Genomic DNA, 27896 nt, shown 5'->3' with positions numbered 1-27896 from the left:
CAGACCCTTTGCTATGAGACTTGAAATTGAGTTCAGGTGCATCCTGTTTCCATTGATCATCGTTGATATGTTTCTACAACTTGATTGGAGTCCACCTGTGGTAAATTCAATTGATTGGACATGATTTGGAAAGGCACACACCTGTCTATATAAGGTCCCACAGTTGACACTGCACGCCAGGGCAAAAATCAAGCCATGAGGTCAAAGGAATTGTCTGTAGAACTTTGAGACAGGATTATGTCGAGACACAGATCTGGGGAAGGGTATCAAAACATTTAGAAAATCCCCAAGAACATAGTTGGCCTGCATCATTCTTAAATAGAAGAAGTTTGGAACCACCAAGACTCTTCCTAGAGCTGGCCGCTCGGCCAAACTGAGCAATCGGGGGAGGTCCTTGGTCAGGCAGGTGACCAAGAACCCAATGGTCACTCTGACAGAGCTCCAGAGTTCCTCTGTGGAGATGGGAGAACCTTCCAGAAGGACAACCATCTCTGCAGCACTCCACCAAATCAGGCCTTTATGGTAGTGGCCAGACAGAAGCCACTCCTCAGTAAAAGGCACATGACAGCCCGCTTGGAGTTTGCCAAAAGGCACCTAAAGGACTCTCAGACCATGAGAAACAAGATTCTCTGGTCTGATGAAACCCAGATTTAACTTTTTGGCCTGAATGCCAAGCGTCACGTCTGGAGGAAACCTGGCACCATCCCTACGGTGAAGCATGGTGGTGGCAGCATCATGCTGTGGGTATGTTTTTCAGCGGCAGGGACTGGGAGACTAGTCAGGTTCGAGGGAAAAATGAACGGAGCAAAGTACAGAGCGCTCAGGACCTCAGACTAGGGCGAAGGTTCACCTTCCAACAGGACAACGACTCTAAGCGCACAGCCAAGACAATGCAGAAGTGGCTTCGGGACAGGTTTTGTATTTTTTATACATTTGCAAAGATGTCTAAAAAAACGGTTTTGCTTTATCATTATGGGGTATTGTGTGTAGATTGATGAGGGAAAAAAAACAATTTAAATCACAATGTTAACATTTTAGAATAAGGCTGTAGCTTAACAAAATGTGGAAAAAGTCAAGGGGTCTGAATACTTTCCGAATGCACTGTCTATAAATTTTTAAACAACACATTTACTGTATTTGAATCCCCAGGCTTCTCTTGTTCTGTTAACATTGTGACAGCCTATTTGGTGGACATCTAAGCTTAGTTGGATATCATTCATATATATTTATATATACACACACTATGATCAATTGACCATAATGATTTTGCTTAGTGCAAAACCCAAACTAAATCCTAACCTGTATCCAACATGTGTATTGATCGTTTAAAAAAAATGTCATCATAATAATAAAGAAAGTAGTAAAACTCCATATATACATTTGTTTTAATTAGAATACCATATACTAGTACTTCCAGCAAGCACATTCACAATACACCAGGGTTCAGTAACACACGATCAGCTCAACGGTCTCAAATTGTTAGCAACCACTTGACCTCCCAACACAAACAAAATAAGTTAATGATCCTTGACACTAAGTCAGAGTTCCAGATAGATCAGATTGGGTGGCCCATTTATTGTATAAAGTTCTTGGGGTATAGTTTGAATAACTTTCCCTCCTGCGTGGGCTCAAATCCGTATTTCTCCAGCTGTTCCTTATCAAAGGAACCTTCCTCAAAGTCTTTCTGGATCTGTCGGGCCACAGCCTCAGAGAACAGACCCTCAGGGGTGACAGCGGGCTCCGTTCCAGCCGGGGTGCGGTAGGACACGTAGGGCTTGAGTTTGAATCCCTCCAAGTCGGGCACCAAAAACTGTGGGATCATTGCCTGTACTGGAACAAATTTTCTACTGGAGGTTAGTACTCCTGTTGGCTGTGCCCCTCTGCCTTTGTAGTGAGTTCTTGAGCCACGTTTGCTGGTGAATTCAGCCATACGATCGGCTCCTCTCACAATGCCCCGTCGAAGAGCATTCAATACGCCCATCGCATCAAAGAGTTTTGGACTCAAACGGTTGGGCAAATCTGTATGGAGTCAATGAAATGGGTGAGATTACAACTGATACTCTGGTAGCTAACAACATTAAACATAGCAAGCTCACTTCAGTTGGCTAGTTCCTCACTGCTGGGAACCTACCTTTATCAGTTCTTACACATTAGTTTGAATTAAGTAAAAGAGACTGGGATGAAGAAATCTTGACAATTGACAGTTTGCTACCCTGTGTCCAAATGTGAGAAACTGTTGCTAGATAAGTTAGCTAGCCAAGCAAGAAATTGATTAAATGACCCCAACAGAGAGGACTGCCTTGCTTCTAGCTCTTAGGAAACTTTCCAGTATTTAGTTTTTTTAATGTATTATTTCTTAGGTTATTAGGCCAGAATTTTGGGGGGGTTATTACATACAGCCGGGAAGAACTATTGGATATCAAAGTGGCGGTAACTCACCAGCACTACCAGTATTACAACCAGGAATACGACTTTCACAAAACTGATCCTTTTATCGCACCCCCCAGGGCAATTGAACTGATTCCAGAGGCCGACCCAAAACAACGCCGGCGGAGTAGAGGTACTCGGAGAGGTCTTCTAATCAAATCAAATCAAATTATATTGGTCACATACACGTGTTTAGCAGATGCGGGTGTAGCGAAATGCTTGTGCTTCTAGCTCCGACAGTGCAGTAATATCTAACAAGTAATATCACAACATATACCCAATACACACAAATCTAAGTAAGGAATGAATTAAGAATATATACATACAGTGGGGAGAACAAGTATTTGATACACTGCCGATTTTGCAGGTTTTCCTACTTACAAAGCATGTAGAGGTCTGTAATTTTTTATCATAGGTACACTTCAACTGTGAGAGACGGAATCTAAAACAAAAATCCAGAAAATCACATTGTATGATGTTTAAGTAATTAATTTGCATTTTATTGCATGACATAAGTATTTGATCACCTACCAACCAGTAAGAATTCCGGCTCTCACAGACCTGTTAGTTTTTCTTTAAGAAGCCCTCCCGTTCTCCACTCATTACCTGTATTAACTGCACCTGTTTGAACTCGTTACCTGTATAAAAGACACCTGTCCACACACTCAATCAAACAGACTCCAACCTCTCCACAATGGCCAAGACCAGAGAGCTGTGTAAGGACATCAGGGATAAAATTGTAGACCTGCACAAGGCTGGAATGGGCTACAGGACAATAGGCAAGCAGCTTGGTGAGAAGGCAACAACTGTTGGCGCAATTATTAGAAAATGGAAGAAGTTCAAGATGACGGTCAATCACTCTCGGTCTGGGGCTCCATGCAAGATCTCACCTCGTGGGGCATCAATGATCATGAGGAAGGTGAGGGATCAGCCCAGAACTACACGGCAGGACCTGGTCAATGACCTGAAGAGAGCTGGGACCACAGTCTCAAAGAAAACAATTAGTAACACACTACGCCGTCATGGATTAAAATCCTGCAGCGCACGCAAGGTCCACCTGCTCAAGCCAGCGCATGTCCAGGCCCGTCTGAAGTTTGCCAATGATCATCTAGATGATCCAGAGGAGGAATGGGAGAAGGTCATGTGGTCTTATGAGACAAAAATAGAGCTTTTTGGTCTATATTCCACTCGCCGTGTTTGGAGGAAGAAGAAGGATGAGTACAACCCCAAGAACACTCCTGAGTGGCGCAGTGGTCTAAGGCACTGCATCGCAGAGATCCTGGTTCGAATCCAGGCTCTGTCGCAGCCGGCCGCGACCGGGAGACTCATGGGCGGCGCACAATTGGCCCAGCGTCGTCCAGGGTAGGGGAGGGAATGGCCGGCAGGGATTTAGCTCAGTTGATAGAGCATGGCGTTTGCAACGCCAGGGTTGTGGGTTCGATTCCCACGGGGGGCCAGTGTAAAAAAAATATGTATTCACTAACTGTAAATCGCTCTGGATAAGAGCGTCTGCTAAAAAGACTAAAAAAAAAAAAAACACCATCCCAACCGTGAAGCATGGAGGTGGAAACATCATTCTTTGGGGATGCTTTTCTGCAAAGGGGACAGGACGACTGCACCGTATTGAGGGGAGGATGGATGGGGCCATGTATCGTGAGATCTTGGCCAACAACCTCCTTCCCTCAGTAAGAGCATTGAAGATGGGTCGTGGCTGGGTCTTCCAGCATGACAACGACCCGAAACACACAGCCAGGGCAACTAAGGAGTGGCTCCGTAAGAAGCATCTCAAGGTCCTGGAGTGGCCTAGCCAGTCTCCAGACCTGAACCCAATAGAAAATCTTTGGAGGGAGCTGAAAGTCCGTATTGCCCAGCGACAGCCCCCGAAACCTGAAGGATCTGGAGAAGGTCTGTATGGAGGAGTGGGCCAAAATCCCTGCTGCAGTGTGTGCAAACCTGGTCAAGACCTACAGGAAATGTATGATCTCTGTAATTGCAAACAAAGGTTTCTGTACCAAATATTAAGTTCTGCTTTTCTGATGTATCAAATACTTATGTCATGCAATAAAATGCAAATGAATTACTTAAAAATCATACAATGTGATTTTCTGGATTTTTGTTTTAGATTCCGTCTCTCACAGTTGAAGTGTATATATATATATATATATATATATGATAAAAATTACAGACCTCTACATGCTTTGTATGTAGGAAAACCTGCAAAATCGGCAGTGTATCAAATACTTGTTCTCCCTACTGTATATGGACAAGCGATGTTAGAGCGGCATGGACTGAGATACAGTAGAATAGTATAGAATACAGTATATACAGTTGAAGTCAGAAGTTTACATACACCTTAGCCAAATACAATTAAACTCAGTTTTTCGCAATTCCTGACATTTAATCCTAGTAAAAATTCCCTGTCTTAGGTCAGTTAGGATCACCACTTTATTTTAAGAATGTGAAATGTCAGAATAATAGTAGAGAGAATTATGTCTTTCATCTTTTATTTCTTTCATCACATTCCCAGTGGGTCAGAAGTTTACATACACTCAATTAGTATTTGGTAGCATTGCCTTTAAAATTGTTTAACTTGGGTCAAACGTTTCGGGTAGCCTTCCACAAGCTTCCCACAATAAGTTGGGTGGATTTTGGCACATTCCTCCTAACAGAGCTGGTGTAACAGTCAGATTTGTAGGCATCCTTGCTCGCACACGCTTTTTCAAATCTGCCCACAACTTTTCTATAGGATTGAGGTCAGGGCTTTGTGATGGTCACTCCAATACCTTGACTTTGTTGTCCTTAAGCCATTTTGACACAACTTTGGAAGTATGCTTTGGGTCATTGTCCATTTGGAAGACCCATTTGCGACCAAGCTTTAACTTCCTGACTGATGTCTTGAGATGCTGCTTCAATATATCCACATCATTTTCCTTCCTCATGATGCCATCTATTTTGTGAAGTGCACCAGTCCCACCTGCAGCAAAGCACCCCCACAGCATGATGCTGCCACCCCCGTGCTTCACGGTTGGGATGGTGTTCTTCGGCTTGCAAGCGTCCCCCTTTTTCCTCCAAACATAACAATGGTCATTATGGCCAAACAGTTCTATTTTTGTTTCATCAGACCAGAGGCCATTTCTCCAAAAAGTACAATCTTTGTCCCCATGTGCAGTTGCAAACCGTAGTCTGGCTTTTTTATGGCGGTTTTGGAGGAGTTGCTGAGCGGCCTTTCAGGTTATGTCGATATAGGACTTGTTTTACTGTTGATATAGATACTTTTGTACCTGTTTCCTCCAGCATCTTCACAAGGTCCTTTGCTGTTGTTCTGGGATTGATTTGCACTTTTTGCACCAAAGTACGTTCATCTCTAGGAGATAGAACGCGTCTCCTTCCTGAGCGGTATGATGGCTGCGTGGTCCCATGCTGTTTGTACTTGTGTACTATTGTTTGTACAGATGAACGTGGTACCTTCAGGCGTTTGGAAATTGCTCCCAAGGATGAACCAGACTTGTGGAGGTCTACAATTCTTTTTCTGAGGTCTTGGCTGATTTCTTTTGATTTTCCCATGATGTCAAGCAAAGAGGCACTGAGTTTGAAGGTAGGCCTTGAAATACAGTGGGGGAAAAAAGTATTTAGTCAGCCACCAATTGTGCAAGTTCTCCCACTTAAAAAGATGAGAGAGGCCTGTAATTTTCATCATAGGTACACGTCAACTATGACAGAAAATCACATTGTAGGATTTTTTATGAATTTATTTGCAAATGATGGTGGAAAATAAGTATTTGGTCACCTACAAACAAGCAAGATTTCTGGCTCTCACAGACCTGTAACTTCTTCTTTAAGAGGCTTCTCTGTCCTCCACTCGTTACCTGTATTAATGGCACCTGTTTGAACTTGTTATCAGTATAAAAGACACCTGTCCACAACCTCAAACAGTCACACTCCAAACTCCACTATGGCCAAGACCAAAGAGCTGTCAAAGGACACCAGAAACAAAATTGTAGACCTGCACCAGGCTGGGAAGACTGAATCTGCAATAGGTAAGCAGCTTGGTTTGAAGAAATCAACTGTGGGAGCAATTATTAGGAAATAGAAGACATCCAAGACCACTGATAATCTCCCTCGATCTGGGGCTCCACGCAAGATCTCACCCCCGTGGGGTCAAAATGATCACAAGAACGGTGAGCAAAAAATCCCCAGAACCACACGGGGGACCTAGTGAATGACCTGCAGAGAGCTGGGACCAAAGTAACAAAGCCTACCATCAGTAACACACTACGCCGCCAGGGACTCAAATCCTGCAGTGCCAGACGTGTCCCCCTGCTTAAGCCAGTACATGTCCAGGCCCGTCTGAAGTTTGCTAGAGTGCATTTGGATGATCCAGAAGAGGATTGGGAGAATGTCATATGGTCAGATGAAACCAAAATAGAACTTTTGGTAAAAACTCAACTCGTCGTGTTTGGAGGACAAAGAATGCTGAGTTGCATCTAAAGAACACCATACCTACTGTGAAACATGGGGGTGGAAACATCATGCTTTGGGGCTGTTTTTTCTGCAAAGGGACCAGGACGACTGATCCGTGTAAAGGAAAGAATGAATGGGGCCATGTATCGTGAGATTTTGAGTGAAAACCTCCTTCCATCAGCAAGGGCATTGAAGATGAAACGTGGCTGGGTCTTTCAGCATGACAATGATCCCAAACACACCGCCCCGGGCAACGAAGGAGTGGCTTCGTAAGAAGCATTTCAAGGTCCTGGAGTGGCCTAGCCAGTCTCAGATCTCAACCCCATAGAAAATCTTTGGAGGGAGTTGAAAGTCCGTGTTGCCCAGCGACAGCCCCAAAACATCACTGCTCTAGAGGAGATCTGCATGGAGGAATGGGCCAAAATACCAGCAACAGTGTGTGAAAACCTTGTGAAGACTTACAGAAAACGTTTGACCTGTGTCATTGCCAACAAAGGGTATTTAACAAAGTATTGAGAAACTTTTGTTATTGACCAAATACTTATTTTCCACCATAATTTGCAAATAAATTCATAAAAAATCCTACAATGTGATTTTCTGGATTTCTTTTTCTTATTTTGTCCGTCATAGTTGATGTGTACCTATGATGAAAATTACAGGCCTCTCATCTTTTTAAGTGGGAGAACTTGCACAATTGGTGGCTGACTAAATACTTTTTTCCCCCACTGTACATCCACAGGTACACCTCCAATTGACTCAAATGATGTCAATTAACCTATCAGAAGCTTCTAAAGCATATACATCATTTTCTGGAATTTTCCAAGCAGTTTATAGGCACAGTCAACTTAGTGTATGTAAACTTCTGACCCACTGGAATTGTGATACAGTGAATTATAAGTGAAATAATCTGTCTGTAAACAATTGTTGGAAAAATGACTTGTGTCATGCACAATGTCCTAACCGACTTGCCAAAACTATAGTTTGTTAACAACTATTATTATTATTATTATTATTAACAAGAAATGTGTGGAGTGGTTGAAAAATGATTTTTAATGACTCCAACCTAAGTGTGAGTAAACTTCCGACTTCAACTGTACATATGAGATGAGTAATGCAGATATGTAAACATTATTAAAAAGTGGCCAGTGATTTATAGTCTATGTATATAGGCAGCAGCCTCTAATGTGCTAGTGAATATATTCTTAATTCCATTGCTTTACTTAGATTTGTGTGTTTTGGGTATATGTTGTGAAATTGTTAGATATTACTTGTTAGATATCATTGCACTGTCTGAGCTAGAAACACAAGCATTTCGCTACACCCGCAATAACATCTGCTAAACACGTGCATGTGACCAATAAAATGTGATTTGATTGAAGTAGCTATAGCTTAGCTAGCTAACGATCCTAATGTAATCCTGCTTGTAAACCAATGATTTATATATACAGTTGAGCTGCTCTTCCTCCCGGGGAAGGACTGCCCGTTCCATGATCTCGCCATCACGGTTGACAACACCGTTGTGTCCTCCTCCCAGAGTGTGAAGAGCCTTGGCGTGACCCTGGACAACACCCTGTCGTTCTCCGCTAACATCAAGGCGGTGACCCGATCCTGTAGGTTCATGCTCTACAACATTCGGAGAGTACGACCCTGCCTTACACAGGAAGCGGCACAGGTCCTAAACCAGGCACTTGTCATCTCCCGTCTGGATTACTGCAACTCGCTGTTGGCTGGGCTACCTGCCTGTGCCATTAAACCCCTACAACTCATCCAGAATGCCGCAGCCCGCCTGGTGTTCAACCTTCCCAAGTTCTCTCACGTCACCCCGCTCCTCCGCACACTCCACTGGCTTCCAGTTGAAGCTCGCATCTGTTACAAGACCATGGTGCTTGCCTATGGAGCTGTGAGGGGAACGGCACCTCCGTACCTTCAGGCTCTGATCAGTCCCTACACCCAAACGAGGGCATTGCGTTCATCCACCTCTGGCCTGCTGGCTCCCCTTCCTCTGCGGAAGCATAGTTCCCGCTCAGCCCAGTCAAAACTGTTCGCTGCTCTGGCACCCCAATGGTGGAACAAGCTCCCTCACGACGCCAGGACAGCGGAGTCACTCACCACCTTCCGGAGACATTTGAAACCCCACCTCTTTAAGGAATACCTGGGATAGGATAAAGTAATCCTTCTACCCCCCCCTTACCCCAACCTAAAAAATAAAATAAAATAAAAACACATTGTAAAGTGGTTGTACTACTGGCTATAAGGTGAATGCACCAATTTGTAAGTCGCTCTGGATAAGAGCGTCTGCTAAATGACGTAAATGTAAAGTCGGAAGTTTACATAAACTTAGGTTGGAGTCATTAAAACTCATTTTTCAACCACTCCACAAATTTATTTTTTAACAAACTATAGTTTTGGCAAATCGGTTTACTTACTTACACAAGTAATCTTTCCAACAATTGTTTACAGACAGATTATTTCACTTATAATTCACTGTATCAGAAGTTTACATACACTAAATTGACTGTGCCTTTAAACTGCTTGGAAAATTCCAGAAAATGATGTCATGGCATTAGAAGCTTTTGATAGGCTAATTGACATCATTTGAGTCAATTGGAGGTGTACCTGTGGATGTATTTCAAGGCCTACCTTCAAACTCAGTGCCTCTTTGCTTGACATCATGGGAAAATCAAAATAAATCAGCCAAGACCTCAAAAAAATTACTGTAGACCTCCACAAGTCTGGTTCATCCTTGGGAGCAATTTCCAAACGCCTGAAGGTACCACGTTCATCTGTACAAACAATAGTACACAAGTATAAACACCATGGGACCACGCAGCCGTCGTACCGCTCAGGAAGGAGACGCGTTCTGTCTCCTAGAGATGAATGTACTTTGGTGCGAAAAGTGCAAATCAATCCCAGAACAACAGCAAAGGACCTTGTGAAGATGCTGGAGGAAACAGGTACAGAAGTATCTATATCCACAGTAAAATAAGTCCTATATCGACATAACCTGAAAGGCCCCTCAGCAAGGAAAAAGCCACTACTCCAAAACCGCCATAAAAAAGGCAGACTACGGTTTGCAACCGCACATGGGGACAAAGATCGTACTTTTTGGAGAAATGTCCTCTGGTCTGATGAAACAAAAATAGAACTGTTTGGCCATAATGACCATTGTTATGTTTGAAGGAAAACAAAGTCAAGGTATTGGAGTGGCCATCACAAATCCCCGACCTCAATCCTATAGAAAATGTGTGGGCAGAACTGAAAAAGCATGTGCGAGCAAGGAGGCCAACAAACCTGACTCAGTTACACCAGCTCTGTCAGGAGGAATGGGCCAAAATTCACCCAACTTATTGTGGGAAGCTTGTGGAAGGCTCCCCGAAACGTTTGACCCAATTAAACAATTTAAAAGGCAATGCTACCAAATACTAATTGAGCTTATGTAAACTTCTGACCCACTGGGAATGTGATGAAAGAAATAAAAGCTCAAATAAATCATTCTCTCTACTATTATTCTGACATTTCACATTCTTAAAATAAAGTGGTGATCCTAACTGACCTAAGACAGGACATTTTTACTAGGATTAAATGTAAGGAATTGTGAAAATGTAGTTTAAATGTATTTGGCTAAAGTGTATGTAAACTTCCGACTTCAACTGTACACTAGATCACGTACGAACAGGGGGCACTGTTTTGAAGCCACCACACCTCCATCTTGGCACTTCCCCACTATAGTAAAACAATATTTTGGAAGCTGTACATTTGTTTTTGCCACGTTTATTCTATTACATATACCTTAATGCATACTTTTAAGTTATATTATGCGAGCAAAACAAATAATATATAAAAACATTTTCCTTAAAGTATAATTGTTTTTAAAGTTCTAATGTTACTGTCCCCACTACAACAAAAAAAAATACTTAACATTTGAACTATGCCGAAAGCACGCCGCCATTTCCTGGTTGTTTAAATTCTAATAGTTTACCTAATTTCAGTTTGTGACAAAATAAACTAGTATAGTGTAGAGAATCATTGTACCATCTAAACCGCTGTGAAAAATAGTTTCCATAACCAACAATATTGTTGTTTCAGCTGTTTGAAGCCGGTGTACAAAACCAATAGTAAAAGACGCAAAAACAAAACTTAACAACTGGAAGCATAGAAACAGTGCACATAGACAGCTTCTTAGACTTGCTTTCAAATAGAATGATAGATCTATGACTCACATTTCTATGTGAAATTGGTCAGGTCGCCCAAAAAGTTACATATTGCCACTTTAATTGAAATACTGTAGAATTACATTGGCTTCAACATGGGCTTCTTCTAATGCCAAAATGCCGCCCGGTAGCTTCAAAGCCTCTCACTGGCCAATACATAGCATCAACAATCCAGGGTTTATATACATCATTGTTGTAAACATGACACACATTAACACGTTCCATTTTGTAATTCTAGCAACCTGAAGATATTAATTGAGAAAAACGTCTGGACATTGTTCTCTACAATGTTTGCTAGCAAAACACATGGGTCAACAACACACTCTGACTCTCGGTTTCTAAATAGCTGTACGGACATTGTTGAAGTAGATTCACATTTGAGTGGTAAGCACTACATGACGATTAATATCACTTTAGTGATAATATGTGGAAAATCTATTGCTACACTCACCTTGAAAACACTCACTGGAAAATAGACGCACTCGAAGACCCCGACGTCAGAATAAAACGTTTTGTGATTGGTTTGATTCAGTCAGTGGTAGCCAATTGGAATTCCAGATACTGGCAGTGAGTCATGGGATTGAAAGACATCGCATATGTACACAAAACTTTGACAGTGGAGATAGTGGAACGTTAGGTAATACGAGCCAGTAAGTATATTATTGTTGCTAATCTTTTCATTTAACCATGTAGTGCAGTCTAAATCCTTTGTGTTTATTTGACTGCATGGCTACAGAAGGGGTGTCAATGGGCATTGGGCAAATCGGCATAACGGGACTTTGTCTGTTTGCCTGTCAGTCCATTGAGCTCTGTGTGGCAGTGACACAAATCTGCCATATAGCCGTCGACTGCCTGAATCTATGAACTCCAATTTAATAACTGGGATTAAACGTAACTGATTGGAAATGTGATCGTATTCTTCCATATTTATGTCGTAGATACATCATAGCTATTTAAGGCAAGGGCAACGTTAGTAGTGTCATACCTGTGCGAATTGACTGTGTGTCTGTCCGTGATGGGTTTGTTGATCAATATAAGGGCACAGTTAGAGGAAAATACCATAAATCCAGATCTTGAAATTAAGCCTGCCATGCACCTGCTCAGTATTTGATGATCTAATGTGGTCCTCTGTAGCTCAGCTGGTAGAGCACGGCGCTTGTAACGCCAAGGTAGTGGGTTCGATCCCCGGGACCCACCCATACACAAAAAAATGTATGCACGCATGACTGTAAGTCGTTTTGGATAAAAGCGTCTGCTAAATGGCTTATTATTATCTAGGCTAGATCAGGCAAATTTGATATAGTCAGGATACTAGGCCCTATTTGATTCCTGTCATGAACAATCTGTTTACTGGGGTGTGTATGAACCAGTATCTGTGTGAGAGGTCTCTAGCGCACAGATACAGGCTCAGGGTGTGTAGTGTAGTAGCCTATGACTTTCTACTTGCTTGTGGGTGAGTCTATTCAAGTATGCATGTGCAGTGGCCAGTGGGTGTCTGGTTACAGAGTGCAGACCAGGTGCAGACAGACACACTGGCAGTACACTCTGTGACTACATTTACATTTACGTCATTTAGCAGACGCTCTTATCCAGAGCGACTTACAAATTGGTGAATTCACCTTATAGCCAGTGGGATAACCACTTTACAATGTTTTCTTTTTTTTTTTTTGGGGGTAAAGGGGGTAAGGGGGGTGTAGAATGATTACTTTATCCTATCCCAGGTATTCCTTAAAGAGGTGGGGTTTCAAATGTCTCCGGAAGGTGGTGAGTGACTCCGCTGTCCTGGCGTCGTGAGGGAGCCACCATTGGGGTGCCAGAGCAGCGAACAGTTTTGACTGGGCTGAGTGGGAACTGTGCTTCCGCAGAGGTATGGGGAGCCAGCAGGCCAGAGGTGGATGAACGTAATGCCCTCGTTTGGGTGTAGGGACTGATCAGAGCCTGAAGGTACGGAGGTGCCGTTCCCCTCACAGCTCCGTAGGCAAGCACCATGGTCTTGTAGCAGATCCGAGCTTCAACTGGAAGCCAGTGGAGTGTGCGGAGGAGCGGGGTGACGTGAGAGAACTTAGGAAGGTTGAACACCAGACGGGCTGCGGTATTCTGGATGAGTTGTAGAGGTTTAATGGCACAGGCAGGGAGCCCAGCCAACAGCGAGTTGCAGTAATCCAGACGGGAGATGACAAGTGCCTTGATTAGGACCTGTGCCGCTTCCTGTGTAAGGCAGGGTCATACTCTCCGAATGTTGTAGAGCATGAACCTACAGGATCGGGTCACCGCCTTGATGTTAGCGGAGAACGACAGGGTGTTGTCCAGGGTCACGCCAAGGCTCTTTGCACTCTGGGAGGAGGACACAACGGAGTTGTCAACCGTGATGGCGAGATCATGGAACGGGCAGTCCTTCCCCGGGAGGAAGAGCAGCTCCGTCTTGCCAAGGTTCAGCTTGAGGTGGTGATCCGTCATCCATACTGATATGTCTGCCAGACATGCAGAGATGCGATTCGCCACCTGGTTATCAGAAGGGGGAAAGGAGAAGATTAGTTGTGTGTCGTCTGCGTAGCAATGATAGGAGAGGCCATGTGAGGATATGACAGAGCCAAGTGACTTGGTGTATAGCGAGAATAGGAGAGGGCCTAGAACTGAGCCCTGGGGGACACCAGTGGTGAGAGCACGTGGTGCGGAGACAGCTTCTCGCCACGCCACTTGGTAGGAGCGACCGGTCAGGTAGGACGCAATCCAAGAGTGAGCCGTGCCGGAGATGCCCAGCTCGGAGAGGGTGGAGAGGAGGATCTGATGGTTCACAGTATCAAAGGCAGCAGACAGGTCTAGAAGGACAAGAGCAGAGGAGAGACAGTTAGCTTTAGCGGTGCGGAGAGCCTCCGTGACACAGAGAAGAGCAGTCTCAGTTGAATGACCAGTCTTGAAACCTGACTGGTTTGGATCAAGAAGGTCACTACAGTCAGTGAGTGATCCAGTGTTCTCATTTGCAATATATTATTTTCTCATTTGTGTCAGTTTTGTTAGGGGATGTTTTGCCTTAATGGTTTTAGGTGTTCAAGAATTCACATAGTGCTCCTTTTTATTAGGCCTATTTTCTACAGTCTCTTCCACTGTGACTTGGAAAATTCATGTACACTATTTGCCTTTTTTGGCCAGGAATGGATGACAAGGTGGATGACAAAGATGAGGACAGCTGCAGTATATACCCGGTAATAAAACCAGTTCTAAGTCTCCCACCCATTCCATGAGTCAATAGTGTCTACTGCTCTGTCTATTACACAGTGTTTGATTCCATTCCTCTATCTAGGCTTAACCTTCTTGATGCCTGGTCATGAATACACATCTGACGAATGTTGGTTTCCGGCTTGTTTTTTAGAGCCTGGTGCCACTTGGCAGTGAAATCAAGGCCAGGATGCAACATTGGATGGAGGACAGAACAGAGACTCCTATGCCATTGCCATTGGTAGGTAGCTACCCATCACTCTTCTTTCCAGCTCTGAATCTGTGAACAGTGCTGTTGTGACTGTTCTTAGATCACCATGCCAGCAGCCTACTGAGGCTGCATCCGAAATGGCACCCTATTCCCTATAAAGTGGAGGTCTACTAGGGCTCTGGTCAAAAGTAGTGCATTATATACACTACCAGTCAAAAGAATAAGGCTGTAACTTAACAAAATGTGGAAAAACGTCAAGGGGTCTGAATACTTTCCGAATACACTATATATTCAAGACATTAAACAAGACATTTACTGTATTTGGATCCCCAGGCTTCTCTTAACATTGTGTTAACATTGTGACAGCCTATTTGGTGGACATCTAAGCTTAGTTGGATATCATATATACACTACCGGTCAAAAGTTTTAGAACATTTCAATATTTTTTACTATTTTCTACATTGTAGAATAAAATTGAAGACATCAAAACTATGAAATAACACATATGGAATCATGTAGTAACCCAAAAAGTGTTAAAGAAATCAAAATATATTTTATATTTGAGATTCTTCAAATAGCCACCTTTTGCCTTGATGACAGCTTTGCACACTCTTGGCATTCTCTCAACCAGCTTCATGAGGTAGTCACCTGGAATGCATTTCAATTAACAGGTGTGCGTTCTTAAAAGATAATTTGTGGAATTTCTTTCCTTCTTAATGCGTTTGAGCCAATCAGTTGTGTTGTGACAAGGTAGGGGGGGTATACAGAAGAAAGCCCTATTTGGTAAAAGACCAAGTCCATATTATGGCAAGAACAGCAAAGATAAATCACAGTCCATCATTACTTTAAGACATGAAGGTCAGTCAATCCGGAAAATGTCAAGAACTTTGAAAGTTTCTTCAAGTCCAGTCGCAAAAACCATCAAGCACTATGATGAAACTGGCTCTCATGAGGACCGCCACAGGAATGGAAGACCCAGAGTTATTTCTGCTGCAGAAGATAAGTTCATTAGTTACCAGCCTCAGAAATTGCAGCCCAAATAAACGCTTCACAGAGTTCAAGTAACAGACACATCTCAACATCAACTGTTCAGAGGAGACAGTGTGTGTGAATCAGGCCTTCATGGTCGAATTGCTGCAAAGAAACCACAACTAAAGGACATCAATAATAAGAAGAGACTTGCTTGGGCCAAGAAACACGAGCAATGGACATTAGACCTGTGGAAATCTGTCCTTTGGTCTGGAGTCCAAATTGGAGATTTTTGGTTTCAACCGCCATGTCGTTGTGGGATGGCGTGTGGGTGAACGGATGATCTCTGCATGTGTATTTCCCACCGTAAAGCATGGAGGAGGAGGTGTGATGGTGTGGGGGTGCTTTGCTGGTGACACTGTCAGTGATTTATTTAGAATTCAAGGCAGCGATACGCCATCCCATCTGGTTTGGGCTTAGTGGGACTATCATTTGTTTTTCAACAGGACAATGACCCAACACATCTCCAGGCTGTGTAAGGGCTATTTTACCAAGGAGGAGAGTGATGGAGTGCTGAATCAGATGACCTGGCCTCCACAATTCCCCGACCTCAACCAAATTGAGATGTTTGGGATGAGTCGGACCGCAGAGTGAAAGAAAAGCAGCCAACAAGTGCTCAGCATATGTGGGAACTCCTTCAAGACTGTTGGAAAAGCATTCCAGGTGAAGCTGGTTGAGAGAATGCCAAGAGTGTGCAAAGCTGTCATCAAGGCAAAGGGTGGCTATTTGAAGAATCTCAAATATAAAATATATTTTGATTTGTTTAACACTTTTTTGGTTACTACATGATTCCATATGTGTTATTTCATAGTTTTGTTGTCTTCACTATTATTCTACAATGTAGAAAATAGTAAAAAATAAAGTAAAATCCTGGAATGAGTAGGTGTGTCCAAACTTTTGACTGGTACTGTATGTAATAGGGTGCCATTTGGGACAACCCCGTAGCCTAGATATTAGATGTCAGTGTGGATGTGGTTTGGTCCACACCTAATAATCATCTTCTTTTCCCCTCCCAGTGGACTGGTGTGCTGATCGTAGCTGTTCTGGCTGTGTTGGCAGTGTCTCTCATCGGCATGGTCGTTCTTTTCTTCTACAGAAGATACAAGCAGTACAGTCAGTACTTCCTGCCTCCATTCTCTCATAAATGAAGAGCTATTTGATTTTTTTGTTTGTATTTATTTAGAATCAGTTGTTGTACCAAACTACCTTTATCTATAAAATACTATTAATAATAAATGCTGTATATACAGGCAAATATTTCAAACCAGTAAAATAGTGAACATTGTTCAAGTTCGTCACATTGTAATAAACCAAAGAAGGTAATTTAGCTTTAACAGCCGTTTAGGCCTATGTGTTCATGACATGTACCTGTATGTGCTGTATGTGTTTTTCAGAGGAGCAGCAGCCTCACTATCGCTTTAGGAAAAGAGACAAAGTTATGTTTTATGGCAGAAAGATCATGAGAAAGGTCAGTCCCACTCCATCAGGCAATCCCTCACACATTTTGTCTAGAGAGTCTCCCATAACAGTTTGGTGTCATTTTCAGTATAAATAGCACATAGAGATACAGGATATTACCTGTATGTTAGGCTCTGCTGTAGCCTGGTCAAGCAGACTGACCACTGGTCAAGCAGACCGACCACTGGTTAAGCAGACCAACCACTGGTTAAGCAGACCAACCACTGGTTAAGCAGACCAACCACTGGTTAAGCAGACCAACCACTGGTTAAGCAGACCAACCACTGGTCATGCAGACTGACCACTCAAGCAGACAGGTTTAATTTAATTTCACTTCACTCGTTAGAATGTGAGCTATTGCGAGATCAGGCTGGTTTCACAAGCCTAGCTACACAGAATTGATTTCAACTAAAACATCGCCTCCTGTTTTTTACCGTACCAGGTGCAGACCTTGTCATCTACCTCAACCCCTACCTCTACCTCAGAGTCACAGAAGCAGCGAATCAGGAAGAGAACCAAAGTCCTGTCTATAGCACGAAAGTGAGTCATGTCTACACTGTTTATTCAGATGATACCTGAAGTGATAACCTCTCTTTTTCTGATGGTGAACAATTTGAACGAGTTTGTATGTTTTAAGGATGAGTTTAAACACCATGCACTAACCCACTCTGTGTCCCAGAATACTGCACATTAGGAGGGAGCCCCCCACCCTGGTGGCTAAGGAGCCCCCTCCCTCTTTGCTGGAGGCTGACCTCACAGAGTTTGACGTGCAGAACTCTCACCTGCCCTCTGAGGTGCTCTACATGCTCAAGAACGTCAGGCAAGGGAACCGCAAACACGTAAACACCTAGACTAGGAACACTCAAATATGGACCTCCAGTCTAGTTCCACTGATTATTTTTAATTCTTACCCTTTGGTCAGGGACTGATTTAGACCCGGGGCACCTGGTGAGTGCAATTAACTACCAGGTAAAAACTAAAACCAGAGTGTCCCTCATCTAGACTGAGCAAATGATGGGTTGTCATGTTGTAAGGTGCTGAATTACCAACAGTTGTTTTAGCAAGGCTTATAAATGATAACCCCTGTGTAATCCATTCCACTATGGTCTTTGTGCTGTGTCCAGGGTCCTGGGCCACTTTGAGAAGCCTCTGTTCCTGGAGCTGTGCCGTCACATGGTGTTTGTGCAGCTCCACGAGATGGAGCCACTCTTTCGTCCCGGGGACATCGACGACAGCATCTACGTGGTGCAAGATGGCCGTCTGGAGCTCTGCATACATGAGAGTGTAAGATCCCTACATGCTATATCTATCTGTTGCTGGAGCCAATGTTATTTCACCTCATCATGAATAGGAAATTGAGGAAGGTCCGCACTCAGATAGAAAATAAATTGTATTCCATCTTTGTCAAACGTTTCGCCCCAAGATCATGAGGGGACGTGATCTCACCCATTACGCTGCATTTACAACTACTTGTATTATGTACCTACAGTTTGATAGTCAAATGCAAATGAAATGTATTTTGTTGTTATAGGATGGGACAGATGTGGTGGTAAAGGAAGTGTTTCCAGGAGACAGTGTCCACAGTCTGCTCAGTATCCTGGATGTCATCACTGTACGTTACACTTTCCACTCTCATTTACCCTCTTATTCAGTTAGCGCATGTTTATGTATCCACTGCACTCTGATAAGTACCTAAGACACAGGAGGCTGGTGAGGGGCGGACGGTTCGTAGTAATGGCTGGAATGGAAAACCATGTGTTTGATGTGTTTGAGACCGTTCCATTGATTCCATTCCAGCAATTACAATGAGCCTGTCCTCCGATTTAAAGTGACACCAGCCACCACTTCTCGCCCTCTACCCCCCTATGCATCCTAGGGTCACTCAGCCCCCTACAAGACTGTATCTGCCAGAGCTGCAACCCCTTCTACCATACTGCGTCTTCCAGCTGCTGCCTTCCACTCTGTGTTTGAGAAATATCCAGATACTCTGGTCCGCGTTATCCAGGTACTGCTACTATCAGTGACAGACTGACCTAGGATGCGACCCAAATGGCACCCTATTCCCTGTGCAGTGCCTATAGAAAGTCTAGACCCCCTTGTCTAGACCTGCCTTAAAATAAAAAATAAAAATGGATGAAATCAGATTTTTTTCCTACAGATCTACACAACCTACTCCACATTTTCAAAGTGAAAGAAAGTTATAGAATTGTTTTCAAATGAATAAATAAAAATAAAAAACTGAAATAGCATAATTGGTTAAGTCTCCATCCCCCTGAGTTAATACTTGGTGGAAGCACCTTAGGCAGCCATTACAGCTATGAGTCATTTTGAATAAGTTTTGACCAACTTTGCACAACTCTTAATGCAACAAACATACATACATTGTTTTTGTCAAAATTGCTGAAGCTCGTTAAATTTGGTTGGGAATCACTGATGGACAGCAATATTCAAACCTTGTCTTTGATTTTTTTTAAGCAGATTTAAATCAGGACTGAGACTAGACCACTCAGGAACACTCAACACCTCTTGGAAAGCCATTCTGGGGTGTATTTCTTGCATTAAAATGTGTGTAATTGTCTCGCTGAAAATAAAACTCTATCCCAATGTTAGGTTTTCAGAAGACAGAGGCAGGTTTTCCTCTAACTTTTTTCCTGGGCTTTGCTCACTTCATATTTATTTTGATCATGACAAACTCCCCAATCCCTGCCGATGACAAGCATACCCATAACGTGTTTCTGCCACCACCACAATATTGGATTTGACCCAACCCTGTAGTTTTAAATTAAAGTTAATTTATTTGCCGTGTTGTCTTGCGGTAGGTTGTGTAGATCTGTAGGAAATACATCTAAGTTAATCCCTTTTTAGATTTAATTTTAAGGCAGCAAAATGTGCAAAAAGTTAAAGGGGGTGTAGACTTTCTATAATCACAACTTATGACCAGGGCCCATATAGCTCTGGTCAAAAGTAATGTACTAAAAAGGGAATCGAGTGCCATTTGGGATGCGGTCTGTACACAGGGAAATCAGACATTATATAATTCACTCAAATTCTGGAGATTACACCCTTGCCTGGTTTGTAGGCAACTGTGACATTATTATGTAGCTACACAGCTAAACCTTAAAAACAACATCACTGAGCATTTTGTATTTTCAGACATTTTCAGGGTTCTGCTCTCTTTACTAAAACAGTGGAGCCATTGTTACTTTTTTGTTATTGTCCTTTCTAGATCATCATGGTACGCCTGCAGAGAGTGACCTTCCTAGCCCTTCACAACTACCTAGGCCTTACCACCGAGCTCTTCAATGCGGTATGACACACACACACACACACACACACACACACACACACACACACAGGCCACAGACACATCAATAATGAAAGATTATCCATGACTGGGTATTTCATCTTTGAAGGGGATGTATACTCCTGATGGTTCTGTGTGTGTGTGTGTTCCATGTGTTCCATGTGTGTCTTTCAGGAGAGCCAGGCAATCCCCCTGGTGGCAGTGCACAGTGTGATAGGTGAAGCCAACCCGAACAGGGGTCGAGACAGACAGCACTCCCGGTCTGATGAGTCTGGCCATGAGAAGGGGCCCAGCGACACAGGTCAGTTATTATGGGATGATCATCTCACAGGTCAATGCCAGCATAGAAACCAATGTTCATTTTAGCTTTGGTTTTGCATAGGGTTCCAAACATTTCAGTAACTTTCCCTAAAAAAACAAATCCCAGTTGGAAGAATCAGGAGGGAATAAGCAGGAAATCTGGGAATCCTCCATGTGGGGTTTCTGGAAAACCTGGGTATTTTGGGAAAGTTACTGGAAATGTGCAACCCTTGTCTGCATTTTGTCTGTATTACATTTGGATTACCATATCATAAAAATATGAATCCAGATGGATAAGTTTGGAGGTTGTTATGTTATGTCACTATGAAGAATGGTGGCTTGCTGGAAAGCAGGACATACTCATGGTATAGCTGTATGGTGTTGTTTTAGAAAATGGAGAGAGGAACTCCTGTCTTTCAGATAGCAGCCCAACCACCAAAGGAAAGAGGTCTCGCTCCCAGTCCACTCCTTTGGCAGTGTCAAGTAAGCATACATTACCTCACACACACACACACACACACACACACACACACACACACACACACACACACACACACACAGGTCAGACCACATAGTAGTGACCTGAACTGTACTGTAAATCTTAAGATATTGTTGAGTAATTGCACTTACAAACTATCTTATGAACTTCTTCTTTTTTTTCTCAAGAAGTTTCTTACGTTTTTGCGTAAGTAGTGTTTTGTGAATTCGGCCCTGTACTGTACAAGCCCTGGTCTGTGTGTCTGAATGCTTTTTGTCTCTCTCCTCACACTCTCAGGTGCCACATCGGCTGACCTCAACATGGCATATCAGCGAGCCAGAATAAGAGAAGAAGCAGCTAAAGCAGACACACCACCACCAAGTCCCCAGGTCCCACACAAGGTCTGTGATGCACTGCAGATTTACCAGACACATGTCAGTGTAATAACGTACATAAGATACATAGAGAGTCAGAGGCATTCCTAGTTATCTGTCTCTGACTCTCTCTCTGACTCTTCCTCTCTCCCCCCTCTCTCAATTCAATTCAATTCAAAGGGCTTTATTGGTATCGGAAACATATGTTTACATTGCCGAAGCAATTGAAATAAACAAAAGGGAAATAAACAATGGAAATAAACAATCAGAAATTAACAGTAAACATTAAACTCACAAAAGTTTAAAAGTATATAGACATTTCAAATGTTATATTATTGGCTACGTAACAGTGTTGTAACAATAAATAAACAGATGCATATAGTTTGTATTTATTTATAGGTCACAAATCTTGCTGCTGTGATGGCACACTGTGGTATTTCACATAATAGATATGGGAGTTTATCAAGATTGGATTTGTTTTAAAATTCTTTGTGGGTCTGTGTAATCTGAGGGAAATATGTGTCCCTAAATGCTCATACATTTGGCAGGAGGTTAGGAAGTGCAGCTCAGTTTCCATCTCATTTTGTGGGCAGTGGGCACATAGCCTATCTTCTCGTGAGAGCCAAGTCTGCCTATGGCAACCTCTCTCCATAGCAAGGCCATACTCACTGCCCCCACTCTCTCTCCCCCCTCCACTCTCTCCCTTTCATTCATCAGTCCATTCTGAAGAAGAGTGTGACAATGGTGCACACTCCCTCTGCTGTGTTTCACTACTCTGAGGTTGGAGGAGGTCAGTCAGGTCACATCCACCACAGCAAGGTCAACGCCATCTTCCAGGCTGCCAAGAAGGACCTGCAGCGCCTCATACAACTGCAGGTACTGAATGGCTCTCTCTGGGTCTCGGTATAGACTAGAACACATCTAGCAGGACTCTAACTCTGGCCCCGGAGAGCCACAGTATGTGCAGGCTTTTGTTCCAGTCCAGAACTAACACCTGATTCAACTAATCACAGTCCAGATGGACGACTGTTTATTCTTCATCAGGAGCTGGGCTGGAACAGAAGCTGCACACAGTGCAGGAGTTTGGACATTCCTGCCATATTTTCTGACCCTCTCCTCCATCCCTATCTCTCTCCCTCTTTCTGTCAGGACCCAAGTCTGCTGGAGGGCAGGGTGACTCTGCGTCAGGTCAAAGCTGGCTGTGTGTTGAACAGCCAGGGGGACCAGGTCAGTCAGTCAGTCTGTCTGCATGCTGCCTGATGGTGGTAGACATAGCCTTTACACATAGCCCTGAGGCTAGAGCTCACCTCAGTAAAACATCTGCTGCTTCTCTGTCAGCAGCACTGGCAGAAACGGTCAAAATCATTTGTCTTATAACTGCATGTTATAAGTGGTTCATTTATGCGTGTCAAAAGGCACTACTCCCTATATAGTGCACTACTTCTGACTAGGGCTCTAGTCAATAGTAGAGAATAGGGTGCCATTTGGGACACACCCATTGACATGATGTATATCTGTATCTCCCTGTGCCGTCTGTTCCTTCTGGTAGGATGTGAGTGTGCAGTTTGTGATCTCGGGGGCACTCCATGTGTACCAGCGGATGATCGACTGTGAGGAGGACACCCTGCTGTTTCTGACCCACCCGGGGGAGATGGTGGGTCATTTGGCTGTGCTGACTGGGGAACCCCTCATCTTCAGCGTCCGAGCACACAGGGACTGCACCTTCCTGTCTATCTCTAAAGCTGCCTTCTATGAGTATGCCATTTTCCTTGTGTACAGACACACACACACACACACACACTCTCGATGTCTGATGGCAGTGTTGTCACTGTAATTCTCATATTTGTCCCAGAGGCCCCCCTGTTGGTGTGCATGTTTTTGTGCACAGTAGTTGCTGTCTGAATATGTGAATGTGTGTCTATGTAGGATAATGCGCGAAGAGCCAAGGGTGGTGCTGAATGTGGCTCACACCGTGGTGAAGAGAGTGTCAGGCTTCGTCAGGCAGATAGACTTTGCTCTGGACTGGATGGCTCTGGAGGCTGGCCGCGCTGTCTACAGGTACCTGCTGAATAGCATAGAAGTACGTATAGAACACTAGAATGGACATAGGCATCCTAGCAACATGACAAAAAATCTTGGTCAGTGAATTATAGGATCTCTATGCTGAATGGTCTCATATCCTCAATCTCCCTCAAATTCAAATCTGGACCTCAAAGCCAGTTCCACTGCTTTTTTTCATTCTTCCCCTCTGAGGGACTGATTTAGACCTGGAACACCAGGTGGGTGCAATTAATTATCAGGTAGAACAGAAAACCAGCAGGCTCCGGACCTCGTAGAGTAAGATTTGAATACCCTGGTCTATCTGTTCCTCTGTCTAACTGCTGCATCCAACTGTTCCTAGGCAGGGAGACAAGTCGGACAGCACCTTCATCGTCCTCAGTGGCCGCCTGCGTTCTGTCATCGCAAAGGATGATGGGAAGAAGGAGTTGACTGGAGAGTATGGTCGCGGTGACCTCATAGGGGTGGTGAGTGCTCTATAATCCCATATTCTTTATGGTTTATGTATTTAACTCTAGCCTGGTCCCAGATCTGTTTGTGCTATCATGTCAATTCCTTGTCACCCATTGTCATGGCTTGACAATGAGTGACAATGAGTTGTGAAGAGCACAAACAAATCTGGGATCAGGCTAATTTAACTTCAAGAGATGGAACCCTTGACTAACTGTTGTTCATAGAACTTGTGTGGTGTCCTCAGGTGGAGGCCCTGACCCACATGAACCGAGCCACTACAGTGCACGCCATCAGGGACTCTGAGCTAGCCAAGCTGCCTGAGGGGGCCCTCAGCTCCATCAAGAGGAGGTATCCACAGGTAGTGACCAGACTCATCCATCTACTGGGACAGAAGATCCTGGGAAATATGCAGCAGGTTAACGGACCCTTGACAGGTTAGAGTACATTTAAAATGTGTGTGTCATGGGGACAGTGTGTGTGTGTGTTTGCGTGCATGCATAAGTGTGTATGTGTGTGTGCGTGTTTGTTCTTGTATTTTGTCTGTGTCAACCACCCATGGTGTATCAGCGATGCCTCTGTCTTCCTTCCTCTACTGTAGCTCGTGGTCTGGCACTACACCCCCCCAGCAGTAAGTGGGATTCAGGGAGCCCGGCCTCTAACCTGTCCACTGTGACCATCCTGCCTGTGTCAGAGGAGGTGCCTCTTACAGCCTTCACATTGGAGCTGCAGCATGCACTCAGTGCCATTGGTACATATCACTACTACTAGTCCTGCTTCACCACTCCCAGTGACTCAAACAGCAGATGTTGTTGGACTAATACGTGAACTACTACTACTAATTCTTTTTCACTATAGCTTGCTGGTCAACATTCAGTATGTACCATTTTATTTCTGTTGGTCCTTTAGGTCCAACCTTACTCTTGACCAGTGACATCATCAAACAGCGACTGGGTGCTGCCGCACTGGACAGGTAGAAATGATGTCATCATTTCAGTTATGCACTGTCTTGTCCGATTTAGCATATTTGTGTCAAGATCAGCTGGTTGTCATAGTTGATGGAAACACTTTTTAAAGGATACACACATCTCAACCCTCTCCTCTATAGTGTGCACGAGTACCGTCTGTCCAGCTGGCTGGGGCAGCAGGAGGATATCCACCGCATCGTTCTCTACCAATCAGACGATACCTTGACCCCCTGGACCCAGCGCTGCATCCGCCAGGCCGACTGCATCATCATCGTGGGACTGGGAGAGGCCGAGCCAACCGTGGGCGAGGTACAAAATGCACAGCAACACCTCTGCCTTTTTTCTTTAACCTTTTATTTAACCGGGAAGTCCCATTGAGGTCAGAAGTCCTGGCCAAGAAGTGCAACTCAATAAAAAGCGACATATACCTATAGAACCCTATCTGCCTAATGGGAATTAGGAAAGTCGAGGGCTTACTTTGTTTAATGCAATCTCTATGAAGTGGGAAAACTGGTTAAGAGTCTACTGAGTGTAGGTGGGGAATAGTGAAGTCTAAATGGCTTCTTAATTAGCTTCGCTAGGATGGACCCCTATTAGTTAGACAGTTTATTAGGGGTTAAATTACTGAAGCTTAATGAGGAAGAAGATCAACAAGGCTTGTCTCTTTTATTCTCTGCTATCTGATTGACATGAAGGACAAATATCAAATGACACCCAATCCCTCTTATACAGTGCACGACTTATAAAGCAACTGTATGCTTGAACACATGGATCTGGTCCAATAGTGCATTACATAAGAAATAGGACATAATTTGGCATGCATCCCAAATGGCACCCTATTCCCTCTATAGTCCACTACTACCTATGGGCCCTGGTCAAAAGTAGTGGCCTACATAGAGAATAGCGTGCCATTTGGGATTCAACCTTAACTTAGCTCTCCTCCACTTGGGTGTGACCCTGTTGTCCCTGTGCTGTGGCCTCTGTCCCCTAGTTGGAGCAGATGCTGGAGGGCAGTGCAGTGCGGGCCCAGAAGCAGCTGATCCTGCTGCACAGGGAGGACGGTCCCCCGCCTCAGGGCACTGTGGAGTGGCTCAACATGAGGAGCTGGATCTCCAGACACCTGCACCTCTCCTGTCCACACAGGGTCTTCTCCAAGAGGAGCCTGCCCAAACTGGTACCCTATATACACACACATACACAGGCTCACACACACACACACACACACAGGCAAAGACACATCTCTCCTGCCCAAATGTGAGATTTTCCAGCAGCAGCCTGTCCCAGCTAGTACACACACACCTCATCCAGAATAGTCACAGCTCCTGTCACTGACTAGACAATATTCAACCTACTTTTTCAGTCTTGGCTTTTGACCTGCAGCTTGGTTCACACTGCTCATATGATGCATGTCTCAGAAGGAAGCCCTTAAATAACATTACTTTTCAAGGACAGCCTTGACCTAGGCTGCTTCCCAAATGGCACCCTATTCCCTATATAGTGTATAGCGCTCTGGTCAAAAGTAGTGCACTAGGGAAGAGGGTGCCAATTGGGACGAATCACAAATTTGCTGACTCTTCCCACTCTACCTCTGGTGCTGTGTTCCTGTGTTCCTGTGGTCCTGCTGTGGTCGTCCTCAGAGAGAGATGTACCAGCGTGCGTTCCAGAAGCCTCCAGACCGCCACTCTGACTTCAGCCGTCTGGCCAGAGTCCTGACAGGCAACACCATCGCCCTGGTGCTGGGGGGAGGGGGTGCAAGGTACTGCTCATCTCTCTCCACACCTCACACTCCAATGTAACATGCTGCACTATCACTACTACCTTTTTAGCTGATTCGATCTGGCATCTGCAGTCGTCACATTACGATTTTTACGCCACAGATTTTTACAACTGCAATTATTCAAACACCATACTTTTAGGATTATAGTCTCTGGTTTTCCTGTTTTTTGCCTAACTTTAAATAATGTAAATATTTATAGTATAGAGAGCGTATGGCTGTTAGTGTCAGTGTTCACTCTGGATGCCTCTTTCCTCTGTCTACCTTTCTATGAGGCCTCTGTCTTTCGATAATGGCTTTTCTGTCTTTCTATTCTGCTTTCTGTGCTTTTTCCTTTATGCTCTGGCATGTCCAGGAGCTGGGTCAAGGTGGGTATATTGTCTAGTCCCGTCAACACTGCTCCATCTGACTGTCCACTAAAAGCTTCCTTAAGCTAAACGTCCCCCCTCTCCCCCTCTTTTATTCACACACTGACTGTGCTTATTGTCCAGTGTCATGTTTTGGACTCTGTGTAACCTACCTGTGGTCCGTGTCCCTCTATCCAGGGGTTGCTGTCAGGTTGGCATCCTGCGGGCGCTCAATGAGGCAGGCATCCCTGTGGACATGGTGGGCGGCACCTCCATCGGCTCCCTGATGGGGGCGCTGTACGCTGAGGAGAAGAGCAACCGCCGTATGAGGGTCCGCGCTCGCGAGTGGGCCATGGTGAGAAGATACAGGACGGCTGGAGCTGGGATCAATGCATAAGAGGATGTTCTCCTAGTCCCAAATGGTACCCTATTCTCCATATAGTGCACTACTTTTGACCAGGGCACTAGTCAGAAGTAGTGCACTAAATAGGGAATAGGGTTTAAGACATAGACGTTGTCTTTGGCTCCAGAGAAGTTGATCGTAATGTATCTCTGCACCTCTCTCTCCAATACCAGGACATGACGTCCATCTTCAAGAAGGTGTTCGACCTGACGTACCCTGTGACCTCCATGTTCTCTGGGGCCTCCTTTAACAACAGCGTCAGCGCTGTGTTTAAGGGCAAACAGATCGAGGTGAGAGGACAGGGGGTTATAGTCCACACTCCACTTGACAGGATCCCATTGCTAATAGTGATGGTTTTATTACGCCTCTATGATCAATTTAAAATCAGGATTATTTATTCATCTCTAGATTTTACCCATACTTAAGA

At 44.1% G+C, this 27896-nt stretch overlaps 2 protein-coding genes across 5 annotated transcripts in view; one reads left to right on the top strand and one right to left on the bottom strand.

Moving 5' to 3' along the window:
• Positions 1 to 1367: 1367 nt before the first annotated feature.
• Positions 1368 to 11635, bottom strand: LOC121585069 (39S ribosomal protein L41, mitochondrial). Of its 2 annotated transcripts, XM_041901418.1 has the most exons (3): positions 11551 to 11580; positions 2440 to 2577; positions 1368 to 2019 (listed from the first exon to the last, which is right to left on the bottom strand). In XM_041901418.1, exon 3 carries the CDS (start codon positions 1979 to 1981, stop codon positions 1574 to 1576), a length of 408 nt encoding a protein of 135 aa, XP_041757352.1. In that variant the 5' UTR covers positions 1982 to 2019; positions 2440 to 2577; positions 11551 to 11580; the 3' UTR covers positions 1368 to 1573. The 2 variants fall into 2 exon arrangements, with proteins under 2 accessions (XP_041757352.1, XP_041757351.1); XM_041901417.1 differs by lacking the exon at positions 2440 to 2577 and having other exon boundaries at positions 11551 to 11635.
• A 41-nt stretch (positions 11636 to 11676) lies between these two features.
• The window catches only part of LOC121585065 (patatin-like phospholipase domain-containing protein 7), a 21086-nt gene continuing 4866 nt past the window's right edge, over positions 11677 to 27896 (top strand). Inside the window, exons 1-27 of one of the 3 annotated variants that reach the window (XM_041901412.2) lie at positions 11677 to 11749; positions 14245 to 14302; positions 14470 to 14556; positions 16572 to 16668; positions 16950 to 17023; positions 17456 to 17553; positions 17693 to 17833; positions 18138 to 18297; positions 18545 to 18625; positions 18890 to 19018; positions 20240 to 20320; positions 20492 to 20618; positions 21038 to 21100; positions 21393 to 21496; positions 22187 to 22345; positions 22619 to 22696; positions 23019 to 23224; positions 23396 to 23527; positions 23871 to 23994; positions 24225 to 24414; positions 24579 to 24728; positions 24887 to 24950; positions 25086 to 25254; positions 25937 to 26119; positions 26583 to 26701; positions 27265 to 27421; positions 27643 to 27759. In XM_041901412.2, the coding sequence (XP_041757346.2) occupies positions 14252 to 14302; positions 14470 to 14556; positions 16572 to 16668; positions 16950 to 17023; positions 17456 to 17553; positions 17693 to 17833; positions 18138 to 18297; positions 18545 to 18625; positions 18890 to 19018; positions 20240 to 20320; positions 20492 to 20618; positions 21038 to 21100; positions 21393 to 21496; positions 22187 to 22345; positions 22619 to 22696; positions 23019 to 23224; positions 23396 to 23527; positions 23871 to 23994; positions 24225 to 24414; positions 24579 to 24728; positions 24887 to 24950; positions 25086 to 25254; positions 25937 to 26119; positions 26583 to 26701; positions 27265 to 27421; positions 27643 to 27759 (3141 nt within the window). In that variant the 5' untranslated portion in view covers positions 11677 to 11749; positions 14245 to 14251. Of the gene's footprint in view, positions 11750 to 14244; positions 14303 to 14469; positions 14557 to 16571; positions 16669 to 16949; positions 17024 to 17455; positions 17554 to 17692; positions 17834 to 18137; positions 18298 to 18544; positions 18626 to 18889; positions 19019 to 20239; positions 20321 to 20491; positions 20619 to 21007; positions 21101 to 21392; positions 21497 to 22186; positions 22346 to 22618; positions 22697 to 23018; positions 23225 to 23395; positions 23528 to 23870; positions 23995 to 24224; positions 24415 to 24578; positions 24729 to 24886; positions 24951 to 25085; positions 25255 to 25936; positions 26120 to 26582; positions 26702 to 27264; positions 27422 to 27642; positions 27760 to 27896 lie in introns of all 3 variants that reach the window. The other 2 variants (XM_041901413.2, XM_041901411.2) reach the window with 2 other exon arrangements.

Source organism: Coregonus clupeaformis, chromosome 16 (genome assembly GCF_020615455.1).
Source record: "Coregonus clupeaformis isolate EN_2021a chromosome 16, ASM2061545v1, whole genome shotgun sequence".
Lineage (NCBI taxonomy): Eukaryota > Metazoa > Chordata > Actinopteri > Salmoniformes > Salmonidae > Coregonus > Coregonus clupeaformis.
This window is presented reverse-complemented; position numbering and strand designations above follow the sequence as displayed.